The sequence below is a fragment of the Saccostrea echinata genome, unplaced genomic scaffold, assembly GCF_033153115.1.
Source record: "Saccostrea echinata isolate AGI-Se365-2 ecotype Australia unplaced genomic scaffold, CSIRO_AGI_Sech_v1 ptg000056l, whole genome shotgun sequence".
NCBI classification, from domain to species: domain Eukaryota; kingdom Metazoa; phylum Mollusca; class Bivalvia; order Ostreida; family Ostreidae; genus Saccostrea; species Saccostrea echinata.
Window position 1 is genome coordinate 20,702,710 of NW_026889805.1, and position 19,008 is coordinate 20,721,717.

Consider the following 19,008-nt stretch of genomic DNA (forward strand, 5'->3'; position numbering starts at 1 on the left):
TGCAGATCTTTTGCTTTTTAAAATTGCATTGTAACTTCCATCTACAAAAGGAATACTTTCAATGTGCTTTTTGGTACAGGTCACAACGTATTTCAACTAGTATACGTCCCTGATGTATTTATTAATTTTTTTTCTATTAAATAATAATCACAGTTTATTCACGTAGTTCAATAAAGTAACATTCAATTATCGAAGAAAGAAGAAAATTCTCGAAACAATTTTACTTTAGCCAAAACAAAACCGTAATAACTATGTGCAGTTTTGGTTGTTAGTGTATGACGTTGCGTCATCACTAGCTGCACGGACTATCATGATCTCTGCATGTACAGTACTGTTGATTACCTGTATATTGTGTGCGCTCAAGCGGAAAGGGATTTCGCATGATGACTGTATATTTCACCTCTTTGTGTAAAACAATGGGCTTGGATAGAGTTGCATTTATGCAATATATTGTTAAAATGACACTTGTAAAAAAAAAATTTTTTTTGATCGGGCGGGGGGGTTTTCCCGAACCCCCCCCCCCCCCAAACCCCCCTGAATCCGCCACTGGTATGTAACATACTGAATTTGATAATGAAAAGAAAATAGAAAGATATTTAAAGAACACATATCAGCAAAATATTTATTGATGAACTTGTTATTATCATGAAAGAGATGGGCGAACAAGACGTGCAGAATGCCGATAGTTTCAGATATATAAAAATCATTCAGTTTGTGAATTTAGTATTTTGAGTAAAGTTCTCATTATTGGACCTTATGAAATTATGACAAAGAAACTTTTCTGAGTTAAATTTTCTCGGCAAAAATTATTCTAATATTTAGAAAATAGTTTAATATTCGAACCCTAGAAATAAAAATTCTGAGTGTCTTTTTCATTTGAGACTAAGTAAGTAAGTAAATTCTTTATTTCCAATTTCGGGCTCATGAGAACAACATCCAGCATAAATAAGAGAACAAACAAATAAACAATAGATAGGACAAGTATGGCCTTAGGAACCGGGGGGGGGGGGGAATTTTGCCGATATATAGATTTCTATAGAAAACACAGTTACTATTTGCTTGTGCCCCCTCAATAAAAACGTCTGATGACCCTCTTTTTGGTAGTTGATAGTGCCCCCCCCAACTAAAAATGTATGGCTGTGCCACCCCCCCCCACCTGAAATTGCTTCCTACGGGCCTGACAAGAGATCCAAATAGCTAACCACCACGCTACATGTAAATGATGTTTGTGATATGACCCTTGACTAGATGGACTTCAAGTATTTCTTGGAAAGATACGAATGTTGCGTCACAAAAGTGTATTTTTAAGGTATAGTGGATATTTTGCTCATGTTTTTGTTAACAAAAAATGTATATTTTTGCGCAGACTGAGAGAAAATAATGCCAAGACCCACCCATATGGAAACATTTGTATTGTGAGAAAAGGTCCTTTTTGCCCGCTTTGATGTGTGTATGCTCTATCATAGGCAAATAATTTCAGTCTTTGTGAGATTTGTGCAAATTATGGAGATTTTACATAAAATATACTTAAATGTTATATGAAATATCAAACAAAATGTTTTTATAATTGAGATTTAATTTTTCGCACCATAGGCGTTTCGCTCGCCATAGGCGTTTAGCCACCTCCGAAGTACAATACCTCGCCCTTTGGTGAATATTGTACTCCTCAGGTGACTAAATCATCGTATTGACCTCAAAAACAGTAATAATTGTATATACATGTAATATTAATTCCACGGAAGGGAACATTAGTTCTATTAAATGAATCAATTGATAATAATAATAATTATAAAAATAATTCAGAATTCAAAATATTTATTGTTTGAATCAATCAATTCAATTGCTTCCCGCATCAAATCATCTTTTCTCTCTTCAATTATTTGAGAGAACTGTATGTTTATTTGACTGTCCATACGTCTTATATATCACACTCTGCCCGTAATCAGTACATACCATTCTATAATGTGAAACGACTTTTCTAAGCGGTGAGCAAAGCATTCGACGCTCTTTGGAAGCAGATAGAATGCAATGAAAGCATTAGTGTCATATACGATTTTATAGATAAATTAACACAGAAGAGAATGAAAGCAACCGTTTTACTACGAATTTTCCGAGTCACGTATTCTCTGTTACTATACTATGGAGGTAAACTTTTATTAAAGAAAAATGTTGAATACTATATTGCTTGCATTGCTCCCCGTAGTAAAATATTCACAGGTAAAGTCTATAATTGTGTTCTGTTTAAAGTTTATAAGAAATTTTAAAAAGTATATTTTGCATAATTATTAAGTGCGTTTTTATACTAGTATAACCCCCTCCCTTTTTTAAAAAGATTGATCTAAACCGCCCTTTATTCTTAATTTTCTAAGCTTTTTGTGGCAATTATAGATATTCATAAATATACATGTAGATAGACATCCGTTTGCAAAATTGAGTTCTTTTGTTTGTTTGTGTTTTTTGCGTGCCCTTTGAGTGAGCAAGAGCATCGGGTTGAATTATAATTTGCCATGTCAAAAATGTCTGTTTTTTAATAGTTTCATAATTTCAATCAACATGTCTTCAGATACATGTATATTACATGGTCACTCATAATTTTCATTAATGGTAAACTGATTGTATTTAGTGTTAAAGAATTGTGTTTATCGTGACCAAGCTTGTAGTAGTTGAACTGCATAATTATATTCTAAATTGTAAACCCCCCCACCCCCCCCCCCCCACCCCCACCCACCCATTTGCATTTGTAAGGAATTCATATCAGAGCATGGCTCTGTTGTGTGTATAAAAGAAAAAAATCCCCATCTCATCTCTTTTGTGTCAGCAGACAACTTGTAATTATCCAGTACATATTCTCTTTACCCAAAACTGCGTCTTGTCGAGGTTCAAGCCGTAGACGGTAGTGATATAAAATATAAATATAGGAATTCTGTTAATATATACATATACCAGTCGTCGTTGGTTACGAAAAAATTGTTTCTTTGATGCCAGGCTTAGCCATCGCCTTTTCTACTTGAAATATGCTTTGACTTGAATACCTGGCATGGTGAGTGAAATAGCTATTAGGTTTTGGTCACAGGCATTTAAATCCGACTTAATAAAAATTGGGGTATATAAACACCTTATTTTTTTTAAAGCGATCTAAGGGCCTGTGGTTTTGGTAGTGCTCAGTTACTTCAGTTTAATGACAATTTTGTAAACATGAAACGATTCTTCTAGTCATCGAAGAATTTTTATATATGATTTCCTTTGTATCTGAAGACCAACAATGGAAATAAGAAAAGTCTCTCTCTTTTTTTTTTTTCTTAATATGTATCATACATTTTTGATAATGCTAAGTTCTGATTGATATAGGTCAACAGATGACTACGTTTAATCTGCATATTAATACATTTAGCGGTAGAAGTCTTCCTTTGGTTAAATCAGTTGGACCAAACATTGGACCGGTTCTTGGGTATTGTATCCATGAAAACAATGAACATTTCTCGAATACTGTATAAAAATTATCATATCTAGTGCAGTACTAAGGATCCCTCATGCCTGGTGGCAATGCAGTATTTCTGTTCTCATTTGTTGAGAGGTATACACATTTGGAACAACTTATGTTTTGATCATTTTTCGCAAATCCCCTTTGCATATTCAAACAAACGAAAAACATATGTAGAACATCAATTACGTTTTAATCGTGTGTTTCCCAGGTACATATTGCATGAAATCTCATTGTAAGCGAAAAAATCTCCACAAAGTATAACGCTTGCTTTTTGAAGCATGGATTCTTAATTTGCGGATAAGTTAACACAACAAAACAATCAATGAGATTTCTACACCCGTCTGTCTAAACAACAAACAACAAAATCCACTTTATCAAAAGCAACAGTGACGGAATTTATTGTAGCAAGGGAAACATACATTTTTTTAAAAACTTGAAGTCATCTTCTCTCTCTTTAAAACAAAAACAAATGTTTTTTGAAATATTGTAAAATACAATCATAAAATGTTTGTACACCAGAACACAACAATCATTATACAGAATTTCAACCGTACAGAGACGACGACAAGTTAGAAACAGTCCCCTCTCTTTATTAACGTGATATACTTATATATTTAAACAAATAAAATATCAACATAAAGTACTCTAAATATGGCAGTACTTTAATATCACATAACTATTGCACATTTTGTAGAAGTTCACTCTTGCCGCATATTTCATTCATTAACGTGAAGCACAACAGTGTACACAGACTTTGATGATGTCATTGATGTGTGTGTTAGGTCTACCGTCAGAGCTGTTGCTATCCTTGCCGTGCCGAGCTATGGCTTCACCAACTCCCTCTTTTTGCAATATATCATTTATACGAATAAAAGTCAACGTCATGCAGCAAACACGCATTTGCTTTAGCCTCCAGCACATTATAAATAACAAAAATAAATAATCTGTACAAGGGAAATTTCGGAATATAGTCTCTGTAACATCATAATATTTTGCGTTGCGCGAATTTAAAATAAATGTCTCTTGAATTATGATGAATGCTTCCTAAAATATCTGAAAATACAATATAAAACAGTGTTAGATTACATCGTTTAAATGTGTTCAGCTGGAATTTCAGACTTTTTTTTCTTTATCACTATGTGTATATGCTGTATTTGTACTTACATGCATTTAGACTTTGATGACCTTGGTGACTTCCCGGGTGACGGACATTGATCGTGTTCTGCGGACGGCGGCAAGGTTCTTCTCGGCGGAGTCGGCACGGTGTTCAGCCTCCTCGATCAATTGTTGAGCCTTGCGGTATTTGTTCATTGTCAAGTTGGCTACATCCTCCTACAAAATTCATAGAAGAGACAGTTTAATAATGGAAACTATGCAAGTGCACAGAATTATATTATTCAGATTTTACTTGACGTGGATACTTACAGCCTCCTCGATCTGGCGTTTGTATGTCTTGATTTTGATGGTGAGTTGGTCGACGAGACTGGACAGCTCAGCTACTTGACGGCGGTCGTCCTCGGCCTGGGTCACAATTTCCTTGTACTGACGTTCATATTTACGCATGTTGGCAGCGGTTTCACGGAGACGTCTCTGCTCAGCTTCCAATTCAGCTTCCAAGTCGCGGATCTGCAGACATACAACATAATTTAGATTAAGAATGAATAAAGCAAAAGTTTTCAAAACTCATTATCTGCTTGCATGGGATTTACTCACTCTGGCCTGGAGCTTGGCAATCTGTCTCTTTCCTTCACGGGTGGCGAAGGCCTCAGCTTCTTCCAGTCTCACAGTGATCTCGCGGATTTCAACCTCGAGCTGTTTGCGCAGACTCTCGGCGTTCTTGTAGTTTTCTTGTTCCTGGTGGAGTTCGCTAGCAAGTCTGTTGACCTCGGCTGCGAGACGGTCGGCACGTTCCTCGGCGGCTCTTTGGGCGTTAAGGGCATCATCCAGATCACTCTGCATGGCGGCGATGTCTCCCTCCAGGCGGCGTTTGTCGTTGGAGAGAACAGTGATCTGGAGCTGGACTTCGGTGAGGCGCTGGGATGTCTCTCCAAGTTCGGTCTCGGCATTCTTTCGTGCTCTCTCGGCCTGAAATTTTATATTGATAAATACATCATCTCATTATTTTTTAACATTTGCTTTTGAGAACATTTATTCTTTCTTTATTTCTCGTTATTAATTCTATAAAATGTTTTTATACTTACAGCGTCGAGGAGGGAACGGCAGTCGTCGAGTTCCTGTTGGAGGGAGATACGTTTCCTTTCGGAAATAGAGAGTTGGCCTCTGCAGTCGTCGAGTTGGCGCTGGGTCTCTTCCAAGGCACTTTCCAAGTCCTGATAGAAATTAAAAAGGCATATTTCAATCCCACCTTTAATTCAGCAAATATATGTAAATGTGTTTTCTAGTGATAAAAAGAATAACCATTTTCAGAACAGTTAAGTTACAATTACATGTATACTTGAAATTTCACTTATTCTTGGAATGTTATTTCTATTTTGGTAGTAATGCCCAACAACATTCCTGGGATGTACAGGTGATGAAAGAATTGTTTTGACGTAAATATATGTAGGAGTTACGGTATTCACCGACAGGTGGCTCTGTCAGTTAGATACGAAACTTCTAACCCCCCAGTGTTTACTGAAAGGCGATCAGATCATTCCAATTTTTTGTTGGCGTTGCTGATCGAAAGATATACACCAGTCTTAGACTGCGCTGAAAATAGCTGGCTGCCAGGCGAGAAGGAATACTTCCAGGAGATTAGCGGCATACTAGGAGATATGCTCACGTCTTAATTTGTAGAAGACCCGAAACCTCCATCCCACATATATTAAATTTGATATGCTTTCTTTGGGTAGTATTTAATAATTTTGTTTTGTTTTCAACCGAAAAGCATTACATTTAATTACGAGTTCTGTGTAGTAATTGCAACGATGCAAAGTAAACTTTCAATAATTTTGACAAAAGTTTCATTGCATATTTTTGTCCTATTTTATTCTTAAGGCGCTGCTACCCAGAGTCAGTTAAAGCTTTCAACTAAAACTATTGTTGATTTTTTTTTTAATTTTCTTACCTTGACACGGTGCTGGAGAGATTTGATCTGTTTAAGGTATTCAGCATTGGCACGGTTGGCGTTGTCAAGGGCACCTTCAAGTTCACGGATATCAGTTTCGTATTTCTTCTTGATACGGGTAATTTCGGTCTTGTAGCGGGTTTCCACCTCCACAAGAGTTCGCTGGAGTTCTTCAATGGCACGGGCACTGCTCTTTCTGGAATGAAAATAAGATCACTGTATGAGAGAAAAAATAAGCTACTTGAACTGCATTGTAGGAAAACATTTTCAACTTATTCACATACGGTGTAGCCACTGAATAAACAGGACCAAAAGAAAATTTTCGAGAAGCCATTTTCTTCTACAACTGCAACTTCGAAATTCAGCTGAGATTTGACTATTTCCGTTTTATATTCAGTAGTTTTATTCATTATCGTACAAGATAAGCATAAAAGTATAGATAAAACTTGAGAAATAATCATCATTTCTGGGTCTTAAAACATGGGCGAAAAGTGCCAAAGGATGTTCTAGAGGTTATTAATTTTCTTTGGCGTACGCCTTCTGATGGCTGGATATAAGGTTTATTTAAACAAAATCACCAACTGTGAAGCTTTAATCAGTTATATGTATGGCAGGTCCTGTATATTTCTCCGTGACTCAGAATCTTGAGATTTACCTGATACTGTCGATTTCCTCGTCTTTTTCACGGAGCCTCTGTTCCATTTCGGCGCGAAGCTGGTTGAGGGCGGCCTGTGCTGCGGCAAGTTTAGCCTCAGCGTCGCGGAGAGCGTCCTCGGTGTCACGGAGAGCGGCAGCAAGGTTGTCGCGCTCAGTCTCAAGGGCAGCCTTGATGGCGTTCAACTCATTGATCGTTCTGTTGGCATCCTTGAGAGCTTGGTTAGCTTCACGAAGTTGATCTGAAATTAAAGATTACTTTTTCATTTTCCATCTTAATCGATTTAATTAGATAATTCCGTTTTATTAAAGCAAGGTCATTTGCTGTTGTATAATGCTTTGTATACCAGAAAGGCTCTTGTTTTCTCTCTCGAGGTTGGCATTCTTCTCGGCGAGCTCAGCATTGGCAACCTTGAGTCTATAGACTTCCTGTTCAAGGGCGTGTTTGTCATTGCGGAGTTGTGCATTCTCGGCGGAAAGTTCATCGACACGTTTTTGAAGGGCAGCATTTTCGTTCTCCAGCTGTCTGTTTCTCTTGGTGAGGTCTTGGACAATAATTTGACACTGAAAACGGGAATGTTTATTATCAGTTCAACAATAACTTCATCAAAAAATATCAAAGAAAACAATTTTCAGCGACATTGTTCCTCATTCGAAAAAACTAGGGGTAAACTTACGTTCTCGAGTTCAATGGTGACTTCCTTGAGCTCGGCGGTGAGTTTGGACTTGGTCCTCTCGAGGTTGGTGCATCTGAGGCGGGTCTGTTCGAGAAGGTCCTCCAATTCCTGGATCCTGACACTCAACTTGCGTCTGCAATAACCGACGTCAATATTTTAGACATAAGGTAAAATTCATTTCAATTTTAAAATTCAGTAAGAAATGAGTTAAATACCTCATTTCTTCCATTTCTTCGGTCTTGGCCAGAAGTTCTTTGTCAAATCTGGTCTTGAGGGCGGCAAACTCGGCATTGACACGGCTGAGTTGGGCACGGAGGTTGGAGGCGGATTCAGATTCTTCCTCATAACGGGCGTTCAAGTTGTCATAGTCACTCTGCAGGGCGCTCAGTTGAACCTGCAGGTTCTGACGTTGCTGCAAGAAAAAATTTCCAAGTGAACTCAACGCTTCTTCATGAAGTATATTTCCTTGTCTTTAAAGTATACCGTAATCGTTTCCATGAATAAATTTCTAATTGTTCATACCCTGCTCTCGTCATCCAAGTTTCTCTTCAAGTCGTCCAACTGAACTTGAAGCTGAGATTTGGCTTTGGCGAGACCGGCATTAGCGGCATCTAATTCCTGCACCTGGTGTTGAAGATCGAAATTCTCCTGAGTAAGTCTACCCTTAAGGCCATTGAGATCGTTATTTTGGCGGGTAAGGTCATCTACTTGAGCCTTCAGTCTGGATACAGATCCTTCCAAAGCATCGATCCTGGCATCGGCAGAGGCCTATAATTAGTCATTTTTGCTTTTAATGGAGGATGTATAAACCCAACACCAGTCACATCAAAGTAGGAAATGATTTCTAATTTCAAACAGTTAATGTATCTTTTCAAACGGTTACATGTATCTTTTCAAACAGTTACATGTATCTTTACCACCACCGTCACAAACCTTGGCTTTACTGAGACCCTCGTTTTCAGTTTGAATCATGTCGATTTCAATGACCAGTTGGCTCTTCTCTTTCTCTACTCTACAAGGTAAAAAGGGTTAAATCTAAATCTACTTGTTAGTGTTTACGCACCTTGGCTTTCTGAAGGCCCTCAGAATGGGCCTGTAAGCCATCGAGTTCGGCCACAAGCTGTCCTCGTTCTTTTTCAGCCCTGTAAGCCAAGCATTGTCTTGTCTTTAAGAATAAAGCCACAGCACACGGTATTGCATTTTAAGCATAGATGTATATTAGGTGATAAGTAACACTCAGAATTGACTTTCATTTCTTAAATTAAAGAGGGAAAAGGCGAGCAAAGCGCAAAAAGACACGTACCTGCCCTTGGCTTTTGTCATGTATTCAAGTTGGTCAGCGAGATCATTAAGAGCATCTTGGTGACGCTTGCGCATGCTGGCTTCTGCTGACTCGAACTGGGCATTGGCTAATTCAAAGTCCTTGCGGAGCTTGACTAATTCTGATTCTCTCTTTCTGTTGATGTCCAACTAAAAAAAATACAATGACAAAAAGGTTTCATTGAAGAGTTCTGAAGTCAGAATAATGAAAATTTCCACAGAAAATTCAGTGTTAAAAATGACGAGTACCTGTGAAGATGACATCCCAGAAGCTTCCTCAAGTCGGTCGGACATTTGGTCCAGTTGGAAAGTCAGCTCGGCACATTGTTTCTCGAACTACAATTTGAATAAGAATTTCACTGCATTTCAGTTTTGTTGTTTATTCTTATTTGTATGAGGAATACCTTTCACTGAGGCGTTCTGAAAAATTTTTCGTTGAGTTCTATTTTCAAGATTTCTTACATTGAATTTTGTATAAGAATAGAGTCGGTGTGAGTAAGGTAAGTGTTTTTTTATTCTTTGCTGGATTTTATTTTTTCTTCCATGGCGTCTATGTTTTCCTTCTTGGTACAATAATAATCATTAATTGGACACGTGTGTGTATAGGTAAGTATAAATAGAGGAAGTAGTTATTTGAGGCCTGGTTGAGAAATACAGACAGGTGTATATGTAAAAGTTGAACGATTTTAGGCAAGGTATTTTCTTAATCAATGTTTGACAAGGAGCAGCATCCATAATGTATGATATCAATCACAGCGCGGCAAGGAGGAATGCGCGCTATCGTCTGGATTGAATTTCCCTTCCTCATGTGTACATATATAGATAGCAGATGCCAAGCGCGCACGTGCCTCTATCTTCCGTGTATTAGACAAAAGTTTGCTAAATGCTTTCTGTTCTACAAATAGACAAAGCATTGTTTTGTCGTGTGTACATCAGAACTTCTTTGTCATCTGCTGGGGAACGCGTGGTTTTTGAACTGAAGCCAAAGCTTTTTCAGCAATTTTTCACCGACACACAGAAATGCGTGAATCTGCTAAACACATCAATTTACAGCGATTAATTGATTGCATAAGGTTCTATCTTTCTGAAGAAAGAACGAAAAGAAAACATGCTTCTGCGGCATCATGGAGGAGAATATATTTACGATGGGGAGGGGAAAAGAAAAAAAAAGGTCTTTTCCGTGTAAATGCTTATTTTACAACAGGCAATAGTTTGAGCATCAACTTACTCTCAGTCTGGTGTCGCGTTCTCCGTCAAGGGCATCTTCCAGTTCCCGGATGCGTGCCTAAAATGAAATAATGGTGTAAATTTGGCAAATGTATACTTGAAAAAAAAAATCGTGAGACGAATTTGAACAATTTTGTTAATTAGAAATTAATCCTTTGATTTGATTTTTCAAATACTATTTCTATCGTGCAATTCTAAAATGACTAAATCTTCTAAATATACTAAGAATTGATATGAATTTTCTAATATATGAATATATCCCATTATTTTTTATTTTTAAAACTCTTTATTGGACTTTTAAATTTATTTGAAACAAATTCTTTTCCCCTTTGTGCATGTGGTCAAAACTGGTTGACTGTTGAGTGTTGACAGAAAGAGTGCTCATGCTTTGATGTGAGTTGGTTAAAATCGAAATTTCTGTGAAATGGGTTTGTCATTTATTTCGTCTTGGATTCTCTAGCTAACGGTACTACGTGTTGGGTGAGGGGACCTTTGGAAAATGGGAGAAGAAATGTCACACGGGACACCGGCACACACTAAATACGATACCAAAAATCTCTGTTCCTCGGCTTCGAACAATTGCTTCTCGGTATTGAGTACCCGAGTCTCTTTGCGAACAACTGTCTAGTAAAAGTAAACAATGTAATAACCAATCCATTTTATCACCAAATGAAACAGTAGGAATCATTCCAGAATTTTATTTAATTTTTAATTGAAATTGAACAATTTATTGAGTGTTTTTGTAGATGACTTTAAAAAAGTTTTGAGGAATCATACGTTTTCTTTTTGTTTTCAAAACTTTTTAAAGAAAAATTGGGAATTTGTATTGCTTGCAGAAGTTTGTTTTAGTTTTTTTGTAAGTTTCCATGACAACTTTCGTATATCTTTTGAAGTTTGCTAAACCTCTTCTCCTTACAAGGTGCATCTATTTTTAGAACAAACATATTAGAAAGCGTTGCTATGAAACGAAAACAAGCGTCATACACTTGGTATTTGCATTGATGAACTGTTGTTATGAAATTATCAAATTCTTCCAATTTTTTTCTTTGATACCAGCAAATATCCTACACCCAATGTTTGTCTGTTTTATGAATGAAGTTAATGTCTTTCTCAGATTTTCCTGATTTCTGTTATCTGTAGTTAAAATTTCATTTGTGGAATGAGTTTTGATGTGTTTCATCTTAAGAAACATTAATACAAGTATTAGCCGACATAGCCAAGATAAAATTCTTTTCGGTGTTAGAGAATTTCAATTGCCATTGCAGCTGATAATGGTATATAAAAGGATGAGATATGAGGAATGTTAATGGGACTCAGACTGGTTCATCCCGCAGCTCCCTTATCTAACCGTCTGATTATTATCTTCGTATCGCGCAATACAACAGCATCTGCAGCTGAGTTTAAGCTGTGTCATGCACTAAACTCTAGAATCAAGATTGTTTATCCTGCAGCTAATCCAACTGGGCGAATATTTCCCATAAAGCTGTATTGTTCACGCTTTAAATCCCAAATAGCAGACTCTTTTTCTTTGCAAAGCAATAGAAATGCTGCATTTCCAAAATGTTCATTTATTTCCAAGTTGAAACAATCCAATATGAAAGAGGATAATTCCCAAACATTTTGGCTGTTGAGTAATTCATTTTCTTTATAAGATAAAACAAGTAAGCACAGCAAAGAATTGGCATTGGTTGAAGATTTGCAGATACAATTTAATGAAAAAGCAGTAAAGTTCTTATTTCCAGCAAAGATCATTTACAAAGCACAAATGGCAAAAGACAAAGCAGACGACAAGGGGGACACACCAGACTCACCTCTAATCTGTTTTGTGTGGATGGGGAAGTACCGCGATAGACGTTGTAGGTGCGGTTCACCCTCACAACTTTAGTGGAAATATCGGAATCGTAATCCATCATTCTGTTTTACACAATACAGAAAACTACTTTGCGAAAAAAAGAGCTGTTTTATTCCAAAGCTCGGCACTGGCTTTCGACTTGAGGCAGACTAACTTGAACGCCCGAATGAATGCTTAAATACTACTCTTGAATACGTTATATACAAGCAGTGCTCCGCTAGGGGTCGCTGGGATGAAAAAATGCACAGATTGTAAGAAATCTGATCGCAAAGTAGAGTCATAGAAGGCTGAAGAACAGGGGGTGCACGAAAGTATTGCCATGATGTCATAATCCTACGCACAGGTAGACTCGGGACTTATCAATATTAATTAGATACTAACAATAACATAGCAACAGGAAGCGGAACACGAGAGTTCAGCATCGTCCCCCAACACAGTTTAGCGACACCTCCCGCCAAATATGGAGAGCAGAGCTGTTGTGTATTACAGTGAATCTAATTGCTTTTGAGCGACTAACAGAGAGGAACAATTTCAAGCAGTTCTTCTCTCGGCACATTGTCTTTGCGATGCCTTGAAGTGTGAATCCAAATATGTCGCACGTCGCCGGCCTTGAAAGAAAACTACTAATGTCTTCCCCTTCCGCATTCACCCGACATGTCCTCAAATAACGATTAATTTCTAATTTCATTATCCTAACAGGAGTTTTATGCTTTTCTAATGAAATGCTTTACTCAGCAGTTGGTAACGAACAATGTCATTGCTATGTTGTTTACGTAATAATTTTGACTACGGTTATACTCTTTGGAAACGTTTTCAAGAACATTTCCTATACTTTGTTGGATTTCTATTTTTTTTCCTGGGCAATTTCAGAAAACTCCACGAGAATCTGTCTTCCATTGTTTGCTGCACAACAGTCGAACTACATTTCATCTATAGACAGATCGTGTTATCAAAACGGTATACTGTTTGTACTTGTGATTCTCAATTCTTATTTCATCTTATCCTAAATTTTTATGCTTATCTAAAACTATTGTCTAGCCAGAGTTCTTTTTACCTTTGTTTTTCTTCCAATTTGTTAATTAATGTTTTTCTCGTTATGATACGAATGGCAGACGTTTATCGTGGTCATAATACTAGTAAGAAGTTTGTTGTCGGTTGTTTAGAATTTAGATAATATCTGTAACTTCAAAGAAAGAAGAACTCTTTTATTGATGTCCATGTCTTTAATTATTTGACAATTTATTAACATCGATTCTAATGATGGTATATAATATATACGGTGTTAATTGTAATATTATTAGAATTTTATGATCTACTAACATTTGAAGGAGTAAATTATATATATATATATATATATATATATATATATATATATATATATATATATATATATATATATATATATATATATATAAACAAATTGAATGTAGATAGTTTTATGTTATGTCTATAACACTGTGTTCCTTAATTAATTGAAGGGTCTATAATCTTTGATGTTGTTTATCGTTTGTGTTCTGTCTATATCAATATTCACTCTGTTTTTCTTGGAATCGGTTCTGTAATATTCTATACAGAAGTCTGATGAACGGCATATCGTGGGTGCAATAGTCTATTAATATGTAACATCATTACCTGCTAGGGAGGTACATGTATATAATATCAGTGGATAAGACTAGTATTTTTTCCGGGGAATATAGAAACATAATTACCTTTTAGTTAAGCTTTTTATCAAATGAATAATTGAAATAATATTAGGCAAGATAACTATAGGAACGTAATCGTTGCTTCATTCAGTTAAAGATATCAACCTTAAATTTTTCATATTTTTTCCCTTTCAGACTAGAGGAAAAAGAGGTTTTCATTCTGAAACTACGTTCATGGAACAGATGTCGTGTATACGGTTTGATAAGGATTATGTTTTATATTCAGATCAAGAATCAGGTTACGCTGATCTTATACCTGTTAGCTTATCATTTGAACCAAAGGGAATGGATGTGTACCGTTTGACCACATTTTCCTAAATATTTTACGAATTCGATTTCTTTTATTTGCGGATACGTTATCTAACACAAGCTCTTTTTATATGATCTGTATCAGACCAAATGTTACATTACGACATTTAAGATCACGATCTAAAGGAGCTCGATTTCGCTGTGTAAAGTATTAAGTTTATTTTTTCGATGACTGTGTAATTTCTTTGACGTCTTACTGATGAGCTGTGTGATATAATCTCTTAGTGTCAACACGGACACTTCTATGTTTTATTTCATATCATTGGATACACTGCCACACATCAAGTCAATACTAGTCCTATTTTGGTGTAGGTCTAATTTATACCCAAAGGACGGGATACAGATTCAATGTCTTTGCTTTAAAAACAATATTTAGGTATATAATTCTATACTTTAATTAAATGTCGAACAATTTTTTTTTAAAATTGCTTTTAATCGCAGAAGATCAGGGTTCTATGGAAATAATGTTTTTTGAATTACATTGCATTTTAATTTTGTTTAATTAATCCCGTCTTTTTTTAAAGACTAAAAACGTAATTGCATAGAAATTATGAACAGCTGAATGCTTTCTATTTCCTCTTTTTGCATGGTGTTTCAGTGAAAGATTTACAAGGGACGTTGGATTGAATTTTGATTTGTTGCATGCATGATAATGCATTGTTGTTGTTATATGATTTATGTCAATTTGGCGGGAAATATGGATAATAAATGGACGATGTTTGATTTTTTTTTTGTTTGAAAGGCTAATTTAATCATTTGTGTTGGTTTCTGTTCATGGGATTTTAACTTTTTACACGTATTTGTCATTTAGCCAGAACTGGAAACCTGTTTTCCAAGGGAAGTGTAAAGCACAGACATTGCTACAGTACTTCTCCGAAAATGTTTGTCTACATCGAACTTTTGTTTCTTCTTCTGAAATATAGTGTTAAAATTATAAACAAATTATAAATAAACTCTTTTTTCTTATTGCAGGAATTGGCAATTTAGCAGTATCTTCATTGGACTTTTTTAAATTGAAAACGTGATTGTGTGAGTATGGATTTTTAATCCGACACTAGGGTATAACAAACGTTTTGTGTATATATATATATTGCATGTTTTATTGCAAAAGCTCAAAGCGAACTAAAGTTGTTATCTCGAAATCATTTTATGCTATATATGAATTTTAAATTTCTTTCATTGATCTTTTGACCTACTGTTCTCAGAGTCGGTTAGGAATCTTCTTGAAGTCATGCAGAGTTATGATGTAAAATTGCACTGCAAAAGCTGAAAGAATCCGGAAACTAAAGTGTTACAGGCAGTCAGAATGGCAGATGGACCTCAATTTTACCTGAAGTTTAAAAAATGTCAGGCATTGTATTTGTGTAATCAATGACTTTTGTGCTCCTAATTGCTTGTCGTCAGCTTTTGGAAAATGATAACTCAAGCTTGATTCAAAGGATATTTTGTGGAATGTATACATGTGGCTTTAATGAATAGCAAGTTAAATATTTTCCGGAATGTTTGATATCTTATAAACATCGCCACTGATCAACATATGCACATTTCCATTATGGAGGACGGTGTATTGCGAATTTTTTCATCTAAAAAACCTAACCAATAAAGTATTTATTCATTATTATTACTTTATAATCAAAAATCTTTCTTGATAATTTTATACAATGACTGAAATCAGGAGGTACCTATTAAGCATGATGAGGTTTAACATAGGACGTGTTGCGTGCCGACAGAGATGAGTAAGCGGGAGTTTATCCTATTCGTAATTCAGCGCTTGTAACAATTCCTCCACTTCGTCATAACATAAAAATCCCTACAAATTACTCTTTTTATCACACATGACCTTGACAATCATTAAAGTAAGTAAAGACTTAGACAGTAACGGATGTTTTTTTCCCCCTTAAAACTATTTTAGAAGCAAATTCATTGAAGTTTGAGCGTATTTTAAAGCATCAACACTTCATCTGTCAATCCCTGAAGGCTTACGCTAATTTTATGAATGAACTTGCATAGTTTCCGACAGTTTTTAAAATTTCATAGATGGCTGGGGTAAAAACTAAAATGCGTAAAAGTTAATGAGGTTACCTCAGTCATAAACTATAATATCCTCTGTCCATTGGTTAATGCGTTGATGATTTTACTTAGTATTTTTCAGAGGTAGTAAGATGTTGAAAAGTTTCCTCACTTTTCTGGAAGCCAGTGATAGTAAGTTTTAGTTAACGCAGCAGTACGTGTTTATATAACCTCTTTTGTACATAACTTGGTTTTTAACAGACTTATAACAAATTTAAACATAATACTACTTACAATTGCTGATCGCTCAAAAGTTTTTAAGGTCAGACGAAACGTTCCTAAATAATGTATAATTTTCCACAAGAATTTGCCAATAAAGTATTCCTACTTAAACATGTTTACTCACAAAAATTGAGGTACCTTACCAGACATTTGTGCAAGATTCTAGTGGATGGTATTCATTATTTATAATCCTATTGGAAATTACTTGAATTGCCATTATCATATAATTTTTGGCGTTTTTCTTTTCAAGACATTTTGATAACAGTTTAGAATCACAAGAGGATGAAAATCTTATTTTTTAAAATATATTTTGCATATAACGAAGAGATACAAAAACAGATATTTCTGGAACGTATCGTTTCACCTTAATGGTGTTATAGTATGATAAAATATTGCTAACTCTGTGGATGCCAGCTCTTATTGTCGAGAGAGCAAACATTTATTTGCTATTTAAATACATTATGTCAGTTTACATCAACCGTCGGGATTAGCTGATACATCCGTGTAGAAACAGAAGAAGGATAATGTGATTAGATGTGCCTTATATAATTTTATGACTATATTATGTATTCCCAGAAATTATTCAGATTTTTTTGTGACATATTTTAAAAAAAGATTTGTAGGAATAAGATATTTACAGTTTGCTATTAAACTTTTATTTAGGATAATACTAGCAAGTTTCTTATGTTATGTGCAGTGATTTTATTATTTCTGTCGATTGATAATGTTCAGAGTGACTGTTTCTTGAAAACAGAAAGCCTGTTGTAGATATTTATTATCAAGGATTTCAAAACTAGTGATACTTCTGAAACACTGAGTATTATACTGTCTACTTTTGTTTCAAGTGGGACATAATATTGTAAAAATCATAATCCAATATTTTAGATAAATCTCAATAATTTCAGAGAACACTATATGTTCAGTTAAATTATTCACAATGGGCTTAATCAGAAGCAAGTCCCGATGTGCTGACGTACAGACACAAAATTAGGGCATCATATTTGCTCGTAAATGACAGTTTTGTTCGCTTATCTTCATTTATGCTTGTCCTCTGCAATGAAAAGCAACATATACAGTGTAGAATAATACTTCCACATCTACATATATTTATCTAAATTTTGTAATTTAACTCTGTGCCAAGAAATTAAATATAAAGGATAGTGGGTATAAATTACACCAAATAATAATAATACTAGCATTGACTTGAAGAAATATATCCAGTATTAATTGCATGCACATTTATATTGAACATGTTTTTCTTATAATTGTTATTGTCGTTTTGATCTGCATGTAATCAAGTAAATCTAGGGTATGCCCTGTGATATGGCTCAGAATGGGATGTATATTACCCTGTCCTTGTGCGAAATGTTCATTCTGCATCTGCCTATTAGTAATTTGTATTTTGAAAGCAATATACGGCCATGATTAGCATCAGTTTGTCTGTATGTATTGTAAGCTGTGGAATGTCTTATCATCAATAGAATGATGTGTGGTTTCCTTCTCGATGATGGTAAAAACAGGGTAGGTCGCTTTTTGAGAAAATCTAGATTACCAGTGATAGGAATAAATCCTTCATTGCTAATTTTCCAAGGAACAGTAGAGCTGATGCAGCAAGGAGGATTATCTTCAGCTCTCATCGCCCTCTTCGCTCAAGCCAAACTCTTGTCTACTACAAAGATCAGGGCGCTGATACAGCATAATTACAGATCGGCTACAGTTGTATCTCTCTTTATTCCCTCTCTAAGAACTCGGGGTTAGATTAACAGTCACACATGCAGGTTAATCCATTTAGTGATAACAAAGAAAGATAATTGGTTGATAAAATGGTACATAGGAAAATTGGTTAATGAGAGATAATCTTGTATTACTTACCGTTTTTTGATGTGGCGCAAGTCTATGTAAATGCATCTGGACAAAATTTGTTCCACAAATATAATTCAAACAATATTGATATGTTTCCTTTTACAAAAAAATCAAGTTTTGATATTCTAGCATGATCACAAAATTTGCAGGGGACATTTTTAAATGCATTTGAGATAAACACGCTGAAGTAAAACTGAGTGCTAGGAACTCAGATTCATTTATTTTGTATAGTGTGGTCTTATTAAAGATCGTTTAACCTTGTTTTAATGTAGATTTTCATAAGAAAAATTATAGAACCACTGCAAAAAACTGAAGAAAAGCTGACATTTTTCATAGATTAATTTCCAATTCTTGGTAAGACTCTTAGACTTTCACGTACATGTATTTAAAACTTGCATGTCAGTAGTAGGGGACATTCTTGTCACCTTGACACATCTCGATTTTATCCGTACGTTTGAAAATATCCATAAATAATATATTTTATTTTAATAAATTAAATCTTAAAAATAAAAAAATCTGACATATCAAAAAATGTTTTTATTAGATAATAATATTTTGCA

The 19,008-nt window shown here is 35.3% G+C and overlaps 1 protein-coding gene and 1 long non-coding RNA gene across 5 annotated transcripts; one reads left to right on the forward strand and one right to left on the reverse strand.

Moving 5' to 3' along the window:
* Positions 1 to 3,655: 3,655 nt before the first annotated feature.
* LOC133173728 (paramyosin-like) lies at positions 3,656 to 12,463 on the reverse strand. 4 transcript variants are annotated; one of them, XM_061308751.1, is made up of 17 exons: positions 12,241 to 12,463; positions 10,979 to 11,053; positions 10,431 to 10,487; positions 9,452 to 9,538; positions 9,186 to 9,352; positions 8,946 to 9,024; positions 8,405 to 8,650; positions 8,098 to 8,294; positions 7,883 to 8,015; positions 7,553 to 7,769; positions 7,207 to 7,447; positions 6,552 to 6,747; positions 5,686 to 5,814; positions 5,198 to 5,569; positions 4,910 to 5,110; positions 4,649 to 4,816; positions 3,656 to 4,537 (listed from the first exon to the last, which is right to left on the reverse strand). In XM_061308751.1, exons 1-16 carry the CDS (start codon positions 12,340 to 12,342, stop codon positions 4,655 to 4,657), a joined length of 2,661 nt encoding a protein of 886 aa, XP_061164735.1. In that variant the 5' UTR covers positions 12,343 to 12,463; the 3' UTR covers positions 3,656 to 4,537; positions 4,649 to 4,654. The 4 variants fall into 4 exon arrangements, with proteins under 4 accessions (XP_061164735.1, XP_061164734.1, XP_061164736.1 ...); XM_061308750.1 differs by lacking the exon at positions 8,946 to 9,024 and adding an exon at positions 8,816 to 8,894 and having other exon boundaries at positions 12,241 to 12,462; XM_061308752.1 differs by lacking the exons at positions 8,946 to 9,024; positions 10,979 to 11,053 and adding an exon at positions 8,816 to 8,894 and having other exon boundaries at positions 12,241 to 12,462.
* A 23-nt stretch (positions 12,464 to 12,486) lies between these two features.
* On the forward strand, positions 12,487 to 15,911 carry LOC133173729 (uncharacterized). Its single transcript, XR_009719067.1, has 4 exons — positions 12,487 to 13,238; positions 14,120 to 14,181; positions 15,266 to 15,322; positions 15,499 to 15,911. It is a non-coding gene; the product is annotated as an uncharacterized LOC133173729 (long non-coding RNA).
* Positions 15,912 to 19,008: the final 3,097 nt, after the last annotated feature.